General features: G+C 48.7%; 1 protein-coding gene across 11 annotated transcripts in view; it reads left to right on the forward strand.

The window, feature by feature from the left end:
* Positions 1-23258, forward strand: part of NCOR2 (nuclear receptor corepressor 2) — a 404021-nt gene that overhangs the window by 252685 nt on the left and 128078 nt on the right. For 9 of the 11 annotated variants that reach the window (XM_048821124.2, XM_048821129.2, XM_048821126.2 and 6 more), the window contains 5 exons: positions 6747-6934; positions 8555-8645; positions 11557-11735; positions 16746-16800; positions 18981-19079. In XM_048821124.2, coding sequence (XP_048677081.2) covers positions 6747-6934; positions 8555-8645; positions 11557-11735; positions 16746-16800; positions 18981-19079 — 612 coding nt within the window. Of the gene's footprint in view, positions 1-6746; positions 6935-8551; positions 8646-11556; positions 11736-16745; positions 16801-18980; positions 19080-23258 lie in introns of all 11 variants that reach the window. The other 2 variants (XM_048821127.2, XM_048821128.2) reach the window with 2 other exon arrangements.

Below are 23258 nucleotides of genomic sequence, written 5' to 3' on the forward strand. Positions count from 1 at the left end.
TGGCAAGAAGCAAGGTGAGTAGCATGGAGGCTGAGAGGAGGAGTTACAATGGGTTTTGGCCCTGTAAGTGGAGAGGAAAAGACGGCTCTTAGAGATGCTGGAGTTGCAGGGATGGTGGCAGGATTGGGCAGGGCAAAGGGGTTGACTCTAACCCTGCTTTCAGGCCTGGCTGACGGGGACTCACGGGATTGGGAAGTCAGTTCCTCTTGGCTGTCCCTTTCCATGCTAGAGACCCTGCCATCTCAAATGCTGTACAGAACAGCGAATCCCAGACCGCTGGACCATAGCAATGACAAAGGCTGGCAGTGTTGGGGCATCTAGGCCCAGATCCTCAAAGGTATTTGGGTGCTTAATTCCCATGGAAATCAGTGGGAGTTAGGTGCCAAGAGCCTTTGAGGATCTGGGCCATAGTCCGTCATGGGCTGCGTCTGCAGCCTGTAGAGCAGTCATACTCCGGCTGAGGCTTGGGAGCCGCAAGTGGCTCTTTAATGTGTCTCCTGCGGCTCTATGAGGCACATGATGTTAAAACACTGGATAATAAAATTATTAACCAATCAGGATGCTTATACTGTGTTATTAACCAGTTGTAGAATACTTGGTTGGTCATTTTGCTGTGCAAATTATATATATTCACAATAATAAATGAAACAATGAATTCACATTACGGTGGCTCTTTTGAGTCATGGTGATGACTAATTTGGTTCCTGCATCAGTGAGGTCTGAGAATCACTGTCTCTGTGGCAAGAGTGAATGGCAACTCATCTCCTGAATTTTGTGGGGAAAGGACTTTAGGGGGATACAAAGGAGCCTCTGGTTTAGCTGAGCATCGTTGGCTTCCGTGCTCCCAGCCACGTGGGAGATGCTACCGCTCAGCCGCAATGGGGCAGCTCACCTGCTCTCAGGCTGTGAGGTAACGGCTTTGGAAATCAGGCTGAAACGTACCGCTCCGAGATGAGCTGATGGGTGGGGCGGGGAAGGGGCAATGCTGGCCAAGTCATTTTTTGTGCCAAATGAAAAGCTGAATGTTTCAAAGCACTGAACACAGAGACGCTGAAACAGCGGAATCTGCAGCCCAGTCAATTGGGCGTTAGGGCTTGGATCCCCTTTCATTTCCCTGGGCCCGACACCTGGCACAGCTGGGCCCTGGTGGCACTCGCTCGTGCTGAGAGCTAGATCCTGCCTGGGGAGCTGCCGCTTCGGTCCCGCTCTGGGCAAGTGGGAAGAGTCTCGGTTAGTGCGGTAGCCGCCCTCCTGCTTCCCAAAATAAGTGCAGTTATCCGGGTCAGGGAAGTGGCGAACTCCCCTGTTGAGTTATTAGTGTATTAGTTATAGAGCACTGTATTTGGGCCTGGGCTTTTAGCGTACATCTGCACAACAGTGAAACACCCGGGGCTGGCCTAGGTCGGCTGGCTCGGGCTTCGGGGCTGTAAAACTGCTGTGTAGACACCCGAACTCTGGGCCCCCATGAGGGGGGAAGGGTCCCAGAACCCGGACCCCAGCCACAACATCTACGCAGCATTCTTCGCCCCGTGAGCCCAAGTCAGCTGGCCCGGGCCAGCTGCAGCCATGCCGTGAGTCATTGTAGCCGGACACATCAAACGGCAGAGTCCTGCCCTGGGGAGCCAGCTGTCTGAATTAGGTGAACAGGTTCTGGGGTCCCAATCGTTGAGTTTTCAAGTCACTTCATGCAGTTTCGAACTTGTCAGTGTCGCACGCCCAACCCAGTTTCTAGACACGAGCTGTGCGTCCTTTCTGCTTCCCACCATCATTGCTGGCAGTCAAGGTGCTGGAACTGAAATGTTACTGATGACGTGAGGAGCAAAGCAGGTCACATCAGGCCAAGTTTGGCCTTGGGGTAAGCAGGCACAGCTCCTGTTGCCTCCAGTAGGAGATGGACTCGCTTACACCAGATCAGGATTGCCTATCGCGAGGGACGCAGACTCTTCAGTGCAAGGCTGGTGCGTCAGTATGACTCGGGTTACATAGTGAGCACGCATTCACAGCACCAAGGTGCCATTTCTGACAATAACCAACGCAAGTGGGGAGTGGGGCCATAGGAAAAGAGCCCGGGTTCGTTTCTGGATGACGTGGCTGCTCTCCCCTGCTTTGAAACTGCTGTACAACGGACGCCGGAGTTGGACGTGTCCAGTATAAATGACATGATCCATCTGCATGGCAAATGGCAACCCACTCAAGATTTTGGGCCTGATCCACAACGCAGTGAAGTCAATGGAGAGATTCCCACTCACATCAAAAGCTTTCAGTCAGGCGTCTTTCGAAGGAGAAAGTTAATGGATGAGAGTAAGACCTGTGGGGAAGCTAACAGCTGCAGACCTTCACCCCTCAGTGGGGCACAGCTGATGGAGAGGAGGTTGTATTTCTTTGAAATCTGGATTTGCGATGTGTTGGATGCCGTGACCCGGAGCATGACTGATGAAGAAACTAGAGAACTCCGTGACGCGGGGGTGGGGGGGGGGTTGGGGTTGGCTATTGAATTTTGGTAAAGTGGCATCTGCTTTCACTTCCTGATTTTTGGCCTAGAGTGGGTGAGTGTCACTCAGAATGAAACCTGAAAATCCCCACTGGCAAACCCGGTTGCCTTCATTTGGACCTGAGTTTGATTTGAACCCCAGCATGAAGGATGAAAGCGTGACCATTGGAAGGGCCTGTCTGGTTAGCTGGGGGAGCGCTCGGTTATGGCTGGGCTGCATTCTTGCCTTCCCCAGCCAAATATGGACGGCTCCACCCACTGTGTGGCCAAGTACGACCTCCCTGAATCTTGGGTGTGGGTCTAGTGTGCAGCGCCAGCCGCTGCTCCTCACTTAGGTCTTTCTGCAGGGAACGGGCTGGCCAGGCATAACAGTGGGAATAAGCTGCAGTAAGTTACTGCCTCCCACCCAGAGCAAGAGGGCAGAAGGGAATAAATTGTGTCTGAGGCCCAGTGCCCTCTGGGGGGCGCTGCTTACACACGGTCCCTTTTCAGGGTGCTGCCTTAAAGGTGTGACCTAGGCTTTAGCATGCAAGAGAGTATTATTCCCATGGAGGGAGGGGGTACCTTTTAATCGGAGTGAAACTTTAGCGTTCGTTATGAGGGTAAAACCATAATACTTGGGAGGTGCTTGGATGTGGTGGTGGGCAGGGGGATGGCTGTGCCAGAAGGAAGTTGCATGGAGTTGTTCTGAGTTTACAGCAGTGTAACTTGGAGCAGAATCTGGCCTGCAGAGCCATGTTTTTCAATCAGCGCCCTGCCCCCCTCCTTGCACTTGGACTGTTCTGTTTCACTGTTAGCTTCTCTGGCTGCTCAGAAGGTGTGGTAACAGGCCTGAACGCCTTCGCTCTTACCTTGGTTTCCTGGTTAGGCGCTTTAGTGTTGCTAACAGGGTATTTTTAGTGTCCAGAGAAGGACAGTCTTTTAAATTACACCAATGGGAAGGAACAGAACTGTATGGGCTGAGCAGCAATGGAAGCTACTCAGGCAAACCTTCCTGCATACTGATGGAAGTGTGTGTGTATGTACATACTGTAAAATGACCAGAGCCAGTAGGGAATGGGATGAACTATGTTTTCTGCATTTCCTAGGGTTCTGTCTACCCCCTTAAACTTTATATCCCTAAAGGGAAGAAACAAAGAATAGAACTGGAAGGGACCTCAAGAAGTCATGTAGGCCAGTCCCCTGCACTCAAGGCAGGACTAAATATTATCTAGACCACCCTGACAAGTGTTTGTCCAACCTGCTCTTAAAAATCCCCAATGATGGAGATTCCACAACCTCCCTAGGCAATTTATTCCAGTGCTTAAAACCACTCTGACAGTTAGGAAGTTTTTCCAAATGTCTCTTCTTCCAAGAGAATAAATGATCCTTAGACATTAGAGATGTAAAAGACCTACCAGTTATTGCTTGAGTCATTTAAAACTGGGCAGCGCAGAGCACAGGTGCGAATATAAAGTAAGGAAAAATAGTACATTGGAGGCGAGAATATAGTAGGTCTCTTTCATATCCAGCCTCTGTGATTCCCCACTCCTGCTGGAGGAGAACTTCTCCTGTTGGTCTGTTCTCCGATCAAGCCTGCTATCTGGTTGAGTATATAAATGTCCTAAGCAGTCGGGCTTCCATTGTGTCTTTTGGGAAACCCACCCTGCCATCAAATGAGACCTTGCTGGGAGTAGACAGGAAGCAGAATGCACAGAATCCCTGCTTGTAGAATCACTTTGTATCCCTACCATTGGTTGAATTTAGTTGTATGCTTAGGATGTCCTGCGTGGGTTGATGGGGAATGTGCATGGAAGAATTGGTGGAGCTCTGGGGCAGGCTGGTCCCCCATGTCAGGTTTGGGGTACGGTGTGAGGCTGGGTTGGGATGTCTGCACTGACACGCTGAACACGCCTGGACTCAATTTTCCCCTGTGCCCGAATTCCACCTCCCTGTTGCCTCTAACTTATCACTACCTCTACTGAAGAATTGGTTGAGCTCTGTTCCACAATGCCCCTCCCTCTCCCACCACATCCCCTCTCCTGGGTGGGGTGCTGGGGAAGGAGTCGTGTCCAGCTTTATGCCAGTAGGGTGTTTCTGTCAGCCAGGGGAATTCTCCATGGGTCGTTTGTGGCTAGAGTTTGCACCGCATGCGTGGCTCCAAGAATCCAGGGCTCTGTGCTCGTAGGCAGCGCTTGAATTCACCAAAACCTCAGTTGACATTGGTGAAGGGCTTTGAAGGCTGAAAGCGTTGTACAGGAGTTGAGTGCGCTAATTATTAAAGAAAAACCACCAGCCATCACGAGAATCCAATTTCCCCTCAGTGTTTCAGGTTGGGCTTCCAAAGAAATGGCCTCCAATTCTCAAAAGTAAGTGTGTGTGTGTGTGTGTGTGTGAGAGAGAGAGAGACTGACTGACTTCCACAGGGCATGGAAGCCTGCCAGCACCTAGTGCTGACACTTCTAGTTTGCTCTTTCATGTGGGGATGCAAAAGGTTGACTCCGTTCCCTCAGGAACAACTCTTATGGATTGTTTTTTTTCCTCTCTGGTATATTTTTGTTTGTTTTTCTCTTTCTTCTCATCCTTTCTGATTGAGATGCACCAGGGCATAGAAGACTGAAGAAAAATCACCGTAAAATCTTTGTGGCAATAGCAGGACTTTGAGTATTGATGAGTTTTGGTAATATAGGGATGTTTTTTGAGATGCTCTAACTTATCCACGGGAGAAACCAGCCATATTCTGCTCCTTATCCCCCGGAGACTCTGTTTGCAGCAGCTTTGGCACTGAAGTTTCATTAATCCTGCTGTGTTGACTCAAGTGCTGCTCTTCTCCACCTGGGAATTACTTGGAGGTACTTATGGTTTTGGCGATTCTTTTCTGAAACAAAATGCTTCAGGCCTTGACTGTAATGCAGTTGAAATCTCATCTCTCTGTTTTCCTCGTGCCCCTTGTGTAGTCTTGTCTGTTTAGGTTGCAGGCTCTTCAGGGCTGGGACCACCTCTCGTGGGGCTGGTGCAAAGGGATTTCAATAGCCTTTGTGGGGGGGGGAAGGGAGGTGTTTTAACAGTGCCTGCCCAATAGGGCTTGAATCTCATTTGGGGCTGTAGGCTCCACTTTAATGCGGATGGTGATGGTGATGCGGTTGGGATTGTGAAATGCATGTCTTGGTTAATTTTTTCCTTACTGCTCTAGAACAAACTCCAGCCATGTTATGGGTTTGCAGCTTCCAAAGCCTTCAGTGGGAGGCGTTAGCGCACACCCGACAGCAGGTGTCGATCTTGGGCTAGATTTTCAAAGGAGCTTCTGTTTTTTGCACACCCGGTGCAAGTACATCTGCCTGCCTGCCTACCTTAGGTGCTTATCTGGCCCTGTCCAGAGTGAAATGAAGAGGAGAACGGGGCCCTTGCTCCCCTGTTCTGGTTGGAAGGACTAGTTCCAGCGTCGGTAGTTAGGACACGTTTGCGCTGCAGTCGGCGGTGTGTGGTTGTCGCTCGGGCAGGCCTACCTGTGCCAGCTGTATCCGCACTTGCCCAGCTACAGACAGCAGCGGAGACGTAGCACCATGAACTCCTGGTGCACTTGGACAGCTTGTGCTGCCACGTCTTCCCTGATACTTGTAGCCTTGCTGGCTAGATGGAAGCTAACGTGGGTCTGCCTCCTTAAGCTGCAAGGACACCTCTGATTGCAGTGTAGACCTACCCAAAGTGCGTGTGTTGTCCTTGTAACCACATGTTCTTAAACGCTGCTGATAAAGACAGTGAATGAGAGTAACAGTCTACAGGAGGAAATGTCATCCAGTGATTAGATCAGGGACGTGGGGGGCCTTCTACTCCTGCGTTGTGTCCTTTGTCTTCTCTGGGCACCTCAGTTTCCTTATGTGTATCTTATCCCATCTCCTAGCAGAACCGTATCTGCCTCGTTGGGGTGGGGGTGGGGGGGAGACTGGCTTTGATTAATGGATGGATGTGTGTAAAGTGTTTGGAGATACTCAGTGCTTCGGAAAAGCAAAGTCCCACTCAGAAAGGGACCTTTAGGACAAGGACATCGTGGAAGTTTTCCAACTCTAAGAACAAAATCTCCTCTGTTCAGAACACTTGATTTGAGCTTCCTTGTTCTTTCTGGTCCCCAGCCCTGTGCAACTTACCTAACAAACCCTGCTACTGTTCTCTGCGGCTTGGCTGCTCTTCAGCCCAACAAGCCATCGAGGGAAGGGCTTGAGGAGCTGCTCTGTCTGGGGCTGTTTTCTGATCTTCCCCCTCTCACTTGCCCTTTCAGGAACAGAAGTTTTGCCAGCGCTATGACCAGCTGATGGAAGCCTGGGAAAAGAAAGTGGAGCGCATAGAAAATAACCCCCGGCGCCGTGCCAAGGAGAGCAAAGTGCGGGAGTACTATGAGAAGCAGTTCCCAGAGATCCGGAAGCAGCGGGAACTCCAGGAGCGCATGCAGAGGTTAGAGGAGAAGCGGTAGGAAGAGGCTAGGCAGCCTTTCTCCTTTGCCTGTAGGGGGCTGGGGTTCAAATATGGTCTAAAATGGCGGGGGGTGGGTCCCGGGGAAACAAGCCCCCTCCTCCTGCAATGGAATAACTGTTAGATGCACAAACCACAGAGCCCCATGAACAAATAACTCGGGTTCTTTCTCCCCAAGGGGGATCAGCATAGCTCATACTGTCTACAGAGGAGGAGGAATTTCAAGAATCCAGATCTCCATTTTTCCTGTGTTGTTAATTTCCTGGCTGGCCACATCATGACACATGGGGTTAGTTCATCACTCTGAACATCTGACTGGGAGAGGGTATACCTGGTCCCATATTAGGAGGCTCAAATCAAGGTGGGAAGACGCAGTCTAATTATTTAGTCATGTAGATAGTTAAAAATTTATCTAGGGTTTGATCTAGGTATGTGCACAGAGGCCAAGCATTTGCAGAACTGGTAGAAAAGATTGCAAAAGATCTGAAGATGTTAAAGGTCTTGCTCACTCGCTCCATTCACGTGATCAGCATTGTCCACCACCTCTCCCATCCCCACAGCTCATTTACTTCTCCTCAACTCACCTCATCTTCAGAAGCGCCCCGAAGGTCAGGCTGTTCCAGAGCAAGAGGAGAAGGTGCTGCCAAAGTCGATGGCCCCTCACTGAGAGGGGTCCTGACCTCAGCCCTGTTTCGCTGAAACCAGCCGGTTGTCGGCTTAAGAAGCCTTAGCAAGTCAGGACCCAGACTGTTTAGCGTGGCGCCATATTCAGTGGGAGTTCTACCATTGACCTCAGTGCGAGCAGAGTTGTAAAAGTCCCACCCTACAGCTTCTTTGTCTTTTAGCTTTTAAAAAGATGTGTGTAGTTAAATAAAAGAGTGTAGGCTCTGTCCGGGAGTTGAGACCCCATGTTTAGGGCTTAGCTGCTTAAAAAGAAAAGCATTACAAAAAATTCTAATATTAACAGCCAGGTTTTTCATGCTTTTAAAAAAAAAAATGGTTAATGAAAAGCTTTCTGTGTCTGGGTCTAAGCATTTCCCTGCAGCATTTGCAGCCCAATCTCAACCGCAGTGGGCAAGATGACCTGGAGCTGAGCAGAAGCAGAAGTGAAACAGTGACTGGTTTATTGCAGTGTTCAGGATGAATGAAATGCAAAACTATGGTGGAAAGTCATATGGATTGTAAATATTTCTCGAGTTAATCTAAAGGTTTATCTACATGGAGATGCAGCGTGTGGCAAGCCAGGGTGTGAATGTACAGCCCAATATCCTGCCTGGCCCTAAGTCGCCAGGTGGACGCTGCTCCTGCGCACTGGAAATTCCTTTGACACACTGCTGCTGAGTGTGCAGCTGGCTAGCGCACTCCAGATTTGCACCCTGGCTTGCTGCACACTAAGTCTCCAGGTAGACGCAGGGAAGGACATGGGTTTGGTTTGGTTTTCTTTAATTGTAGGCCATGTGTGCGAGGTCTTCCCTCTCGCCTCCAGGGCAGGCTCTGTTCCCTGTTTTGACTGCGCCACCTTTCGAATGCGAGGAGTCCCGGGAAATGATCGAGGCGCGGTGCCAAGTACAAGACAGGGCATACGTTTTTCAGTGTTTCACTGCCATTTCCCAGCAGGGTAGGACAGAGGGGCAGCGGTCTCTCCATGTCGGCCGCACGCAGCGAACACGAGGTGTCAGAAATTATCGATGGGCTCTCGGAACAAGAGGTGAGACCAGGTCGCCGTTTTTCCTTCCTTTTTTTTCCCCACCCGCCCCATTCCCCCTTCCCTCTGGGGAACTCAGTGCAGTCACAACAGACCCTGACGGTGGAGCTGGTGCCGCATTCAACTAATGTCAGGCCGGCTGTGTTTAGTAAACACTGTCATACGCAGGATGTGATTCCCTGACAGAACCCTGAGCGGGGCTTGGGAGAGTGAGCAGAATCTGTGCAAGCAAGCAGCATCCCACTGGAGCACCCATCAGGGCTGACCTCATCTCACTCCCCATCCTCGTTGCTAGGAAGCAGCAGGATCTTTAAGAGGAATTCACGTAATGAAATAACAGTCAAGGTGGCAGGGCATTTTTTGCACTCAAATGTGTCTCAGGCCATCAACTCCAGCCGGTCATTGTTCCTACAAACCGGATACTCTTTTAAACTGAAATCAGGGGTGGGGGAACAGACTCCCACAACAGCACAGGTTTATGCATAATATTTTAACGGGAGATGCGGTTTCCTGCAGGGGATTCCTATGGGATGAATGGTTTGTACATCAGCCAGTCGGATTGACTCTCTTGAGTGCTCTGTTCATCGCAGGCTGTCCCAGTGACATTGGCTTCTCCTGGATCTGGTTTCGCGAGGGTTCCGCTTGGCTGGCTCTGATCGCAAGCTGTCGAGAATGGGTTCGTGCTTGGGAAGAGACAGCAACTGCTGCCTAGCAATAGCGGAGATGTTTCCTGCATGTACTTGCTGTGCCCTTGGCTGGGAGGGAGTTTGCTTTGACCAAGTTAGAGGCTGACCCATGAGCTTAGTTCTCAGGGACAGATAGGCACCATGCTTCCATTTGTTCTTCACAGAGGGGGCCTGATGCGCTTCCTGGCACTGATCTCCTCCAGGAACTAAAGTACTCGGCGAGTGGGCCCACAGCCAAGGGCGATCGCTGGTGCTCCGTTGTGGAGAACGTTCCTACAGAGGAGTGAGATGGAGCAAACAGCTGGAATGTGCGTTATGCCATATCCGCCAAGCTTGGGCTACGTCTATATTGAAACTGGGACAGCGGCACAGCTGCAGAGCTTCCGTGTCGACGTTCCCTACAGCGATGGGAGGGGTCTGCTGCCCTTAATCCATCTCCCCAAGAGGCAGTAGCTAGGCTAGTGAAGAATTCTTCCATCAACCTAGCGCAGGCTGCACCAGGGGTTAGGTCGGCTTCACTGCCTCACTCAGGGGTGTGAAGTTTTCACAGCCCTGAGCAAGGTCGCTGGGTTCACCTAACATTTTAGTGTTGACTTGGCCGAAGATAGAGCCTTAGCTGTTGCCCAAGACCAGCACCGAACAGATCAGAGATCTGATTCAACGCTGTTCTTTTGGGGCTGGTCCATCGTGAGCTGAACTGGTGCTAATTATGTCGTTACACGTCATGGCTCTGCTCGTTAAATGTTGTTGGCCAGCCTGTGTTTGTCCTGGCCAACCCGCTCACTAAGTGAAAACTGGCGCTTACCTCTCATTAAAAGAACATCCTTGAGAGCTGTAAGCATTTTGAATGTCATCAGAGGCGTTGCCGGAGTCAGAGGTGTTGCTGTGGAGTTTGAGGATGTGGGAAGCTAAGAGGAAGCAGCTTTGTATCCGTCGGAGAGCTATGCCAGACAGCTGTAACTCCTGTTCTTTGGACCGGCACTAACTCCCATCATCTCCTGTGTTAGGATGTGGAGTTTGTGCCTGAATTTGATAGTGAAGCATCAAGACTCTTTGCAGAGTAAGAGACTCTGGCTAGGTTTACAACCCTCTGGAGTCTTAGCAGTTCAGCGTTCTCTGAAGTACTGACACCTGGTTACAAATCAAGGTCAGAACATGCCACTCCAGAGCTTCCCCAGTCCTTAATCAGCGAGGGCCAGATTCTGAGATCTTTACTCACGCTGGGTCCGTGTTTGACACCGTGAAGAGCTCCACTGACGTCAATAGGGACTGCTCATGAATTTTGCTGCCGTTAATAAATTTAGAGTAAGGGCGTCAGAATCTGCCCCAAAGTGTTTAACAGTAAGGGAAAAAAGGGATTACAGCACAGCAAGAGGCTGTCACTTTCGGTGGCAAAGCGGAGAATCTGCCGTTTGTTTCAGCATCTAACGTGGCAATAAGAAATGGTGGCTGAGTTGTGCCGTGAACGGACAAAGTGGCCTTTGGGTGAATGTCAGACATGAACCTGACTCTAGCCTGTGTGGTTACCGAGTGGCAATTAGACCCACTTCGTAGCAAATACAGGGTATACGGCTCGAGCGTTGTGTGGAGAAGTCCATTCAGTTATTGTCTCCAGTGCTTCGAAGACACTGTCGTTTGAGTTTCAAACCACACTGAGAGCAGAAGGGAAATGGAGGAGGGTGTTAGGAAAGGTTTCATAAAAACGAAAGGTTCCCATGGAATGAGACTGGCTCCAGACCCATCTTTTCCACCTCCCGACCCCTTCAGTCCCCCCCTTTGCAAAATAACATTCAGACCAAGATATATGCAAAACTGGACCCTCTCCTGCTTGCATCCAAACTGTGCGGTTGAGATTTGAGCCACTCTTTGTATGATTTTTACAAAACCCAGACTGACTGACAAGGGTTTGCAAACCCCCGGGGAGCCCTGATTTTGCCTGTCTCTAGCTTTGAGCACGGGAGTTGGTTTCCTTGGGTCAAACATTTTTACAATGTGTCTCAAGAGCCTTTTATTTCCAAAGGGAAGATTAACTATTTCCCTGCTGAGGGTGACAGCTTCTTTCAATATTAAATTTAGGGTTACTCCAGCAATAAAGCTGTCTAGTACTTGCCTTTAAAGTCTCCTGGTCCCACAACCTGTCCTTTCCCTATGAACATCTGTCCCCTCTGATTCTCCCCTGGGCTCTGTGATGCTGATGAGAACCGTCCCCTTTGCTTTCTTTCCCAAAGAACCTGGAGAAGCAGATGCGCCAGCTAGCCGTCATCCCCCCCATGCTATACGATGCTGACCAGCAGCGCATTAAATTCATCAACATGAACGGCCTGATGGATGACCCCATGAAGGTGTATAAGGACCGGCAGGTGATGAACATGTGGAGCGAACAGGAGAAGGAGACCTTTCGGGAAAAGTGAGTGGACTGAGAAGTGGCCGACCATAGGCAATGGGAATTAGGTGTTGGGAAGTGTGACGTACGGGCTGGATAACGGCTTGAGCACTGGGCCCTGGGTTGTGCAGGCAATATGGTGGTAGTGGAAAGCAGTGGTAGATTCTGTGATGACACCCTGGCTGCTACCAGTGCGTGCACTGCAGCGTGTTTTGGAAGCTGAATTCCTTGCAGTAGCTTGAATGGCTGCTGGGCTGTAGCTAGCAATGACTGGCGAATCACAAAGGTTTTTTAGAAAAACTCCAAATGGTGTTAGCTGTACCAGGCAGTCTGATAACTTGGATGAGACTGAACCTTGGAAAAAGGACCCAGGTGCAAGCCAGAATATGCCCAAGAGGAGCCGATCTAAAGGTTTGGTTTGGTATGGGGAGCCATTGGAATAGACACACTGCATATGAAAAGGGAAATACATACTTTGAACTAGACAAGGTCGCTGGGCTCAGCTCATCTCAAGCCTTATCTGGAGAGGTTCTTTGGAGACTTCCAGTCTGTCCTGGTTTTCTCCATGTCAGGAATACCTTTGGCCTTCCTCATAGTTACTTCCACATGCAACTGAAGCAAGCAATTGCAAAGATGCACCAAAAAACCCTTCTTAAAAACCCTGTATTGTTAGCCTTTTTAAGTATATTGTGTGTCTCCCAGGCCATCAAAACGACAAGTATTGCACCTGGAATGATGCAAGGGTTAATAATTTAAAGTAAAATTAAGGGAAATGCAAGGATCAGGCCTGGTTAATGACACTGGAAGATTCCGTGCATGACTGTAGCATCGTCCATGCATGATGGTTTCATTTTTGTCAGGGTGGGCCGTCCAAAGTGCAAGACACACGTACAATACAATTTACAGACATTGACACAATTCAGCTTGACCTGACTTCAATCTCTCCAGCCCATGAAACCCAATGGGACCCTGGGTCTTGCAGCCGTTCATCACTGGTACACTCAGATAAAAATAGGTGGCCCTTGTGGCCTGTCCTGAAGATCAACAATCTTGGGGTCAGTTTAACCAGACTTACTCAGAACGTAAGGCAGATTCCAGTTCCGTTCAAGTTGGACAAAGGTTCAGCTTGCTTTATTTTACGCAGCCCTTTTAGCTTGTCCCAAACTTGGATGTGGGTGGTGCCAGTAGAGAAGTAGAGTGTCACGTTGTTGTTCTATTGTTGTTTTCGTGATTACAGCTAGAAGCCCCGGTTTTCCTTTATTGTGCTGTGCACTGCGGCGCACACAATGGAGAAAACAGTTCCTGCCCTAAAGAACACAGCATGGAAGTATGGCCCTGCCTGAAGACAATCAGGGTCTCTTTGAAAGCACAACTCACCCATGGTACCAGAAGTATATCTGAGTGTTAGCAGCCTTGCAAGTGCTGACTTTGAAAAAGCATATTGTTGTTTTGCATTGCATTGCTCTGCTCTGATATGAAGAGTCATGCATATTTATAAAACTGCAGTAAAACCAAGTTTCTTGATCAGCCATTTGTTTATACGTTTAGTACATGACAAACAGCCTCAGATCTGTGATGTGATCCCATTTTGTCAGAGTGTCTCTGATTCTTTTTTAACATCTCAGTTTCTCCTTTAGTCACATACCACAGAAGAGCTCTCCAGCATGTGGTATGATATTTGTCTAGATTCGCACTTTAGGACACTTGACGTAACAGCCTGCAGCTGCAGATGGGTTATGTTTAAAGGGGCCTTTATTGTAAGCTCCCAAGCGCTGCGTTCCTGCTGCTCCATCCTCCACACTGGCCACCTCCCACATGCTCAGTGCCCCCATTTATGTTCCCTTGTTGCCCCGGGAAAGCCATCTGCTGGCTGCAGCTCTGACTAGCTCCAGCTCTGCTGCAGTCATTGATTACAGTGACCATCCTGAGGGCGGTCTGGGTCCTGATTCCAGTCTCACTTCAGCACGTATAAATCAGGAATCGCTCCACCTAAGTCAGCAGTTACACTGGGATAATAAAGCCAGTGCAGTTAGATCAGAATCAGGCTCTGTGTCTGTGAAGCCTTGGGCAGACATCGATCGTTCAAACCTGACAACACCCCTGTGAGTTAACCAGTGACCTTACACTCTCAGAGAAACCGAGGCAGGGAGGTTCTGACTTGCCCAAGGTCGTACAGAGAATCGGCAGCAGAACCAAGCTCGGGAGCTGGACTTCAAGTCCCACGTATGTTTCATTAGAACGTTCAGCCTCTTAGCCCTCTGCCTTCCATCAGAGGGAGCAGCCAGCCCGTACGGTCCAGCTCTTGTCTACCGAGAGTTTTCCCGAGGCAGTGATTTTGCCAATCCCGTAACTCCGAGTCAGATGTGTGACTGCATAGGCGGCCCTCAGGAAGGTTTGACTTGCGACCTGCTGTGTTCTGTCTGCTGTCAGAGAGCCACTCGCTCTGGGAGCAGCACAAATCCAGCAAGGGGCATTTCTGGGCCAGGCTGAATTGTGCTGAACTTCTCCCAGCTGAATTTCCATTCCACTGCATTCCTCTATGCCAAGGCTAAGGGAGCAGTCTTGTCGGGGGAACCCAGGGAAGGTATTTTGATTAAACACAGACAGTCCTTAGCCATAGCTAAGCTTGCTTTCCTTTGGCAAAGCACCAGTTTGTTTTTCCCTTTCAGGCCAGGAATAGCTTATGCCAAATGCTCTTCAGTCCTGTCCCGCTAGTTAAAGAAGAGGGGTTAATTAGAGGAGCTGTTGCTTTTGCATTGTAGGCTTTCTCCCTGCTGGAGGTGCAGCCGCTCAGAGTCGCTATTAGCTGCTCCAGCTGGGGTAGAGCCTGCTGACACCATGTGTGTGTTCTGCAGAGGAGGAAGAGTCCCTCCAAACCTCCATCGCACTGTCAATCTCTTGGGTAACTCAGAAGCCTGCTAACTACTCGTGTTGTCCTGCAGTTCCAGCAACAAGCTGAAATAACACGTGAAAGGCGGCTGTTTCCCCCAGTTGGGGTTGCACTTTTTAATTACCCACTGTGCTGTCTTTAAACATGGGGGGGAGAGCGCATTAAAAGCCAGGCTTTAACAGACGCAAGCGATGATGCATCTGTTCAGACAGGTTTCGTTAGCTGGCAACATTTGGAACCCTTTGTCCCTCGTAGTTTTGGAGTCATCCCTGGGGTGTTTCTTACAGTAGTCAGCCCCCTGCCATGCCAGCCAAAAGGTGAGAGGAAATAGGAGTGGTTTATAATGGGTCACAGTTGCGTTCAGGTGAGCTGCCCATGAAATAGTTTTCCAAGACCCCATTCACCACCCACACCCAGTGCAGAGGTAATGTGGCACCAGCCAGAACATTCTGTTCTCTGCACCATGGGATGTTTTTCAGGCATGAAGCTGTTAAATTACAGTGAAACCTGCACTAAGGACCCTTTCCTACAGGCAAACCCTTGCCTTGGGCAACCACTTCAAAGGATGTCCAATTTCTCACACCACGTTTGCTCAGCCTTTGCTTAAGAATCAGTCCGTTTCTTGCTGGTCACTTACGTGGCTGCCGGTTTGACGCCAGACGTTAATTCCGAGTTCCCTTAGCACATCACTGCCAGCTACTGAGATCCTGCTTGGGAGACTGTGCTCGGTCTTTTCTCGTCCTTCCCCTTCTCAGGCCAGACTGGGTCTTTGCAGCTGCAGGCTGGTGTTCTTGGCATCAGAGCTCTGGGCTCAATTGCAGCATAAACCAAGCAGCAGGTGGTGGCTTCATTAACCCCCGTATTCTTTAGGAGATCATCCATCGTAAGAATATAGATGGGGAAATCTCATGATCAAGTCATGGCTCCTAACCTCTCTTGGCGACTCTATCAGTTCATCAGACGATGGGGAAAATGCATCTGGGGAGGGTGGCTGCACTGGGTAGCCGATGCAGCCATAGCTTTGCAGAAGGGGGCAGCTACCCAAGCAGAGGATACTGCAACCATGAGGCTGCAGAGCCTCTGTGTGTGGTGGGGAGGGGATTGTTCCAAACCCTCCTTATGAGAACACCAGGCCCGGCTATGCAGGTCTGTTGTGTGAGCTGCTACGCTCAGAACGCATCCCGATGAATGGCAGGCAGGCAGTGGGGTCAAAACCCTGGGCTGCTAGCACTGATGGACTTGTTTGGTGGACCCCTGGCTCCACTGAAGTCAATGGCAAAGCTCTCATTGACTTCAGTGGGGTCAGAATTGTCACCTCTTGCCTTTCTCAGGCTGCGTGAGCAAAACTGCAGGGAAACAGGCGGGCGAGCATTTGGGTCTTTTACTGGAAGGGGCTGAGTGAGTTTGACGCTCTCCCAGGAGCGCAGCTGCCATGCCTGGCTGTCACTTCTCCCCGAGGACTTCTGACCAGCAGCTGGGCCTGGTGATGCCAAGGCATTTTAATCATGCTTCGTGATTTCCCTGGAACTTCCTCGAAACAGGTCATTTGTTTTCCGTTTGCAAACTCCTCGCTCGTTCTTACGCTTGGCACTCAAAGGGAATCAGTGGCAATCTTTGGCCTCTCTTTCCTTTGGCAGGGTTTGAGAGAGGCTGGCACGAAGTGGAGTAGTTCTTAGGCTTTCCTGTGGTATGTGATTTTGCCGATTGCCGAAGACCGCCCCATGGTGCTATCTGCTTCAAGATGCTGAAGCTTCTTGTCCTATTTCTTCTGTCCTTCCCTGCCCCGCTATGCAAACCTGTGGAATAAAAGCCAAAATACTGGGGGTGGGGGGAGGAGACATTTTCTCCCCCACCTTCAACTCCCAGTCAACAAAACTTGAATGGGCTACATTTAAAGTTCTCCTCTTTCTGGGAAGCTGCCTCATCAGGACAAATAAATATTTTTTCAAACCAATGAGTCACTTGAAAAGCTCCCTCCCACCCCCCCACTGCCCTCTGACTTTAGGATTCAAGGCTAGCTCTGCCAGCAGATGGAGTGCGCAGGCAGCTGCAAGGCCAGGGCTTGGGATCACAAAGGTAAACATGAAGAACAAACAAAGAGGTCTCCAGGCTTTCACTTTAACCTTCTGTCTCTTGCTCTCTAGGTTCATGCAGCATCCAAAGAATTTTGGTGTGATTGCTTCATTTTTGGACAGGAAGGTAAGTTGGTTTGGTTTGTAACGAAGTGATTTTCAACCCCTTCTCTGTCTCTATCTGTCTTTCATTTATCTCAAGTGTTTCTCTTGCACCCATTCCCAAAGTATCTAATGCACAGAACTATTCCTCCTATTGAAAAGCCTTCTTTTATAAAGCCCTGTGTTGCCACAGAGCCTCTTTCACCAAAGAATCAGAGTAACGGTACTTGCTGTGGAAAGGCAGTCACTTCTGCAGCAGAGGGAGCCAACGAGGTGGCTGCACAGTAGCCAGAGGAGGGAAAGTGCTGGCCAAGGACATCAGGACATATCCCTATTTTTATGAGATGACATGGGACTGGAGTGTCTGTGGAGAGCAGGCAAGGACCTTAGTTTTTATGGTGTCATCTGAATGACCCCACGTGAAATGAAGTAGATGGGTTTTGGCTTAGCTTGGAAAGATGAGAGGCGGAGTCCGCTCTGAAGGGATTTGGAGCTCAGGGTCCCAGGGTGTCGGGATTTTCAAACCTACTGTCTGGGCACCTAAACCCACGCCTCTGCTTTATCCCACATTTTGTAGGCATCTCCCATTGACTGGACTGTCATGTATTGGGGGTTGCAGACATCCGGCGTGCCCTGTCCAGTGTGCTGCCCCTGTCTCAACTCAGGGTGGGGCCCCAGAGATGTTGTGAACAGTAACCCACTGATCTCTTGCATTATCATTTCTTTCTTTTTTTAATTCTGAAAAACCATCAATAGCCAAGAGGTTTTTAGTGGTGGGTAGACACTGAAATGGCCCAAGCTCCCTAGTGCACATTCCTGGTGGATTGATTTACACCAAGGGGCTTTTTTGACCCCCACTAGTTGGACAAACAAAGGAAGTATTTGAAAAGCAGACCCCAGAAGATAGTGAATCTTCTGTTCCTCCCAAGACAAGACGAGTAATCTGTACCAGAGCAGGGCAGCCTGGAGGTTTGGGTGGTGTCATATCGGTAAATCCTAAATGGGCACAAAGTTGCAGCCTCTGGGAAGGAAGTCTCTAGGCTAGCACTCCAGTCCTAGCACTTTTGACCTGTAGATCTCAAACACTTTTCAAAGGAGGGAAGCATCATTATTGCCACTTCACAGATGGGGAAACTGAGGTGCAGAGCAGAGAAGTGACTTGTCCAAGGTCACACAGCAGGTCAGTGGCAGAGGTGGGAATAGAGTCCAGGTCTCCTGAGTCCCAGACCAGTGCGCTAGCAGAGAGACTGCCCTTTCTCTGAAAGGATGGGATCTGCTAGGACACGGCCAGCCACTTATTGTCCTGGCTGTCCAAGTTGCAAACCAACTTCTGGCTGCAGAACTTCTGCCTCAGGAGAATATCATCGTAGCCTGGATTAACGCACTCCGATTCTGGAGCAGAAAGCTCCACTTCTCATCCCAACTAGCAAACAGGGTAACAGACCCAAAGACCCTCCTCTAGAGAGCGTAGCGGGTGTGTGTGCGTGTAATCGTGGTTATAGAAAGGGATCCAATTAATGCCTTAGAACAACCAGACTCTGTTTTGCAAACAGCTGTATTCTCCCTGCGTGAATGTGACAGGTGTGTCAGCAGGTATTCATCCTGTCGACAGAGCCGCCTCACTGTGCAGCTGCCTTCTGTACTAAAGCACCGTCGTCTTCCAGCCTCCCCCTTTCTCCTGTTTTCTAATGCAACTGGTCCATAAGTCCTTCCTCTAGGCCGGTGCCTGCCTCTCTCTGAGCATTGTAATTGGAATCCAGGCAACAGCTTCTGAATGCAGAGGACTCAATATGTCAGCGAAATGTGTTCAACGCAGCAACTGTGGGATCCAGCGCTCTATTCTGGCACTTATAGGGTGGGGTGCAGTTATAGGGGTGCACTTATAGGAAGGGGTCCCAGCTCGTCACTTTAAAGTTTGCTGGGTGTTGAGTGCCCTGGGCACGCATGGGGGCTCGCTCTGTTCCATGGCTGAGCATCTCTCCCAAATCGCTGGGCCCATACTGAGCTCTCAAGGGAAAGACTGGCTCTAGGTGGGTGTGGGAATGTTTTTTGCCCTGCAAACCTCCAGTAATCGAAGGAAACCCAGCTGTATTGGGGTCTGGAAACATGCCGTGTGTAGCGTGTGCCCAAACGCCCAGTGCTGGGATCCTGCGCTTTGAAAGAATGCTGGTGTCGAAAATGTGGACACTTCCTGTGTCGTTACAGACGGTGGCAGACTGCGTGCTCTATTACTACCTGACCAAGAAGAATGAGAACTACAAGAACCTGGTGAGGAGGAATTATCGACGAAGGGGGAAGAATCAGGTAAGAGGTGAAGACGGATGCACAGGACCTTTAGCCGGTCTCTCCTCCTGACCACACAGCAACAATCCTTTATATTCACAGCCCACAAGTGTCAGGTTAAGGTGATCCATACCAGATCATTCCTCCTCTCCCCAGGGAGTGGATGGCATGGTTGCTGGCCACAGTGACTCTTCCCATCAGGACCTTGATCTCGGAATTGAAAAGCTATTTGGGGCCTTTCTGTGGTCAGAGTGGTTCACTGACTGTTTGGCTTTCAAGAGGCGTTGTCGTCTGGGAAATGGTGACATTCATATATTCTCCTCCTCCCCAGCTTATCAGTAGATTTTAAAAAAAGACGATTTAAAAAGGGAATTAGTGCTTGTGAAAGACCCGAGAGGCTGGAGTCCTCTGCGTACACAGTAGATACAATCTACGCAGTAGGACAAGTTTCCCCAAGCTGTCTACCAATGCACCTCACTTCCACGGATGTAGGGACCACTAGCCTTACAGGTGAGAACAATATTCAGTCTCCTTGGGCCATTTAGATCTTTGCCTCCCTCAGACTGTCAGCAAAGGTAACCATTGTGTTAGTGGCTTTTGTGATATGGATCCTTGAGATGTATCTGCTCCTTGGGAACTAAGCTGAGACCACTGAACTCATTTCACAGACAACCGAAAAGAACTGGCAGTGGCGTGTGGTCACCCCATGCCATCAGCTCCAGGGCTAAATTTGAGCCAGTGACTGATAGGTCACATTAACTCTGCCGCTGAGATTTTCCAAGCTATCGAGGGGAACTGGGTGTCCACGTCTCTTAAGCAGCATCGACCGTCTCAGCCCATATCTTTAACCCAGTGGAAAGTCTTCTGGTGAATCCCAAACCTTTAGGAACTGTCCATTTCATACAAGGGTGGGTGGGGGGAAATCTATTTAGATAACGTGATGCTAGGGAGGGAATAAAAGGCTAGTGCCCTTCTTTCTTGTTCTATAAAACTACCAACATAAGCAGTTCATTCTGATGCCTTGCCATAAGAAGTACTTGTCTGATTGAAGGGAGATAGGTAGCTTTGCCCCAATTTGATCTCCACAGCATGAAGACATCAGAATAATTAGCACATGATGAATACCACAGACTGGCCCAATTTTCTCTTCTTTTTTTCAGACTTAGAAAAGGAAAAGGCCTGTTAGGTGATCCATCTCCCTGCAGACACGGGATGGTGGCCTGCAGTATGTTTTATACTGTTGACCATAGTCTGTTTTATTAGGTCACAGCAATAGGATGTGAGGTCACGTTTGTTTCTTGTTCATATCAGAGGCACGCAGCTAATTCTGATTTCATTGTTGAGTTGAGCAAGTAACAGGCATGGGGAGGGAAAGGTAATTTACTTCCCCTCCCCTCGCCTCTTGTAGATGTGCACCTGTGTGGTGACATACCTGCATATACTTCACTCAGTGTGTTTTATTTACATTTCAGGTCATAAACCATACTTGGTTACAAAAAGTCCCCAGGGGCTTGCTCACAATTAACAAATGGGCCTATGCATGATCACTAGAAGTAGGGTTCTGTCTTTTTAGAGGCGTGTAAACGTCAAGCACTTGGAATTTGAGAACATTGATTAAAATAAGAGCGTCATATCGGAAGTTTTGAAGGGGTATGTGGAATAATCAAGCCTTTTATTAAATCTGTTGTTATTACCAAATGCCTAGAAGTGTGCTAGGTGCTTCACAGAAAAAGGAAAGTTGTATGGCCGGATCTTCTGTTGGTATAATCTGTCATAGATCTGTTGAAATCAGTGCATGGGTTGATTGGAGGTGGTGAAGCACAAGGGAACAATGAGACGAAACAGGGTCAGTATGAGAATTTGTGGTTTGCAGGAACCCTGCAGCTGTCTGAAGAACAGGAGAAAGGGGGCTTCTACACAACCTTTGTAACATCAGTCTGTATTCCGCCTTGTTAACTACAGTTGATGCAGTTAAAGCATTGAACTTGCCCTTCTAGATGGAAAAGATTTAAACATGAGAAACTGGGAGTTAGTAGAGTAAACAAAAGAAAAACAACAAAAAAAATGAATTTAGTTCTTGTCGTAGCAGAGCATGCAGCTGAATCCGGATAGAAATCGCGTTTCAGCCGGGTCTTTCGTTGCTCTGTTTATGCTTTTGAGAAGGCAATAATGGTGGTTGTATTTGCTTTGAGGAAAGAGGGGAGTTCAGGGCGGGTTGGAGATAATTATGAGATGAAATGAGCTGTTCTAGTGTCAAGACTGTCATTGTGGTCTAGTTATTAGAAAATAAATTTAAAAAATTCCCATAGCTGCTTTGGCCGATTGTCTCCTGGCAAAGGATGTTCCTCATAAAGCTATTTACTGCTGAAATAGCTCTTGCTGTGATCAGGGACTTCGCAGGCGCTGCTTCCGGTTTATGTAATAGAACCAAGGAGATTGGTGTTCTAATTCAGAATGTGGGCGCAATGCTCAGTATGTTTTCCAAACTAGAATGAGAGAAAAGTGAGCAAATCTGATATACTATCATTCTCACTCCCCCGTCACCAACATGCTAACTCTCTTGAAAATAACAACTTTGAATTCAATGAAAAGAATCACACTGCTGTGCCCTTTGGCCTTTCAGCACTGGATCATTTAACAATTTAAGGACAATTCATAATCTTGAAGTTACAGTCTTAATATCTTAACCCCAGATAGAGTACAAAGTTAATTACATACTGTCTTTTTGTCTGTGTTTTGTCAGGCGTTCTACAAGCAGACAACAAGATTAGCTAATACACATGAGCTTGTGTTAATTGGGGGATTTTAACTTCCCTAATATCTGTTGGAAGACCTTTACATAATTTCAAAACATATGTCCTGCGAGTTCTTAGCATGTGTAGGGAACAACTTTCTGAATCAGAAAGTTGAGGAAACAACTAGGGGGTCATCCGTTTTGGTTATGGTTTTGACCAACAGGGATGAATTAGTTGTGAATGGGAAGATGGTCGGGAACTTGGGAGGAAGTGAACGTGATCTGATGGAATTCAAGATCCTAAGGAAACGAGGACACGAGAACAGCAAACCAAGGACAATGGATTTCAAAAAGGCAGATTTCAACCAACTCAGAGAAATAGTAGACAGGGTCCTGTGGAAAGACCAATTAGGAAGAAAAAGAGTCGGAGGGCTGGCAGTTCCTAAAAGCTGTAATGCTAGAGGCTCAACATCAAGCTATTCCGACGCAGAGGAAAGAGAAGAAGAGCCACAGCAGACCAGCGTGGCTGCACAAGGAACTTTTTAGCTATCTAAAAATGAAAAGGGATCCATACAGGAAATGGAAGGAGGGGCATGTCCCCAAGGAAATATAATGGGAATAGTGCGAACATGTAGGGACACAGTCAGGAAAGCCAAGACAAAGAATGAGTTTCAGCTGGCAAGAAATGTTAGAGACAACAAGAAGGTTTCTACAAATAGGTTGGACAAAAAAAATAAAGGTCAGGGATGGTATGCATCCTCTGCTCAGTGGAGAAGGTGAGCTGGTAACAGAGGATGATAGGAAGGCAGAGCTGCTCAACACCTACTTTGCTTCAGTCTTCACACAAAAAATAATGTGACCAGATGACTCATGAAGTTATCATAGACAATAAAAAGGGGGAGGGATGCAGATCAAGATAAGTAAAGAACATGTTAAAGATCTTCTGACTAATCTGGATGCTATTCACCCCAGGGTGCTGAAGGAATTAGCTAAAGAAATCTCAGAGCCAGTGGCAGTAATATTTGCAAACTCAGGGATGACAAGCGAGGTCCTGGAAGCCTGAAGCAGGGCTAAAGTAGAGCCCATCTTTAAAAAGGGGGGGGGGGGAAGAAGAAGCTGGGGAACTACAGACCAGTCCACCTGACCCCGATACCTCGGAAGCTACTAGAGCAGTGTCTAAAACATTCAGTGTGCGAATACCTGGAGGATGGAGGGTGATCATGAGCAGCCAGCATGGATTGATTTCCTCCTTTGACAGGATAACTGGTTTAGTGGTTAGGGGGAATGCTGTGGACATAATATACCTGGACTTGTACAAGGCTTTTGATATATAGTGCCACATGACATTCTGATAAGTGGCTGGAGAAATGCAGGCTCAGTGGAACTGCCATTAAGTGGATACATAACAGGTTAGACAACCACAAACAAAGAGTAACTATTAATGGAATGTCAGATTGGAGGGAGGT

The sequence above is a fragment of the Caretta caretta genome, chromosome 15 (assembly GCF_965140235.1).
Source record: "Caretta caretta isolate rCarCar2 chromosome 15, rCarCar1.hap1, whole genome shotgun sequence".
NCBI lineage: Eukaryota > Metazoa > Chordata > Testudines > Cheloniidae > Caretta > Caretta caretta.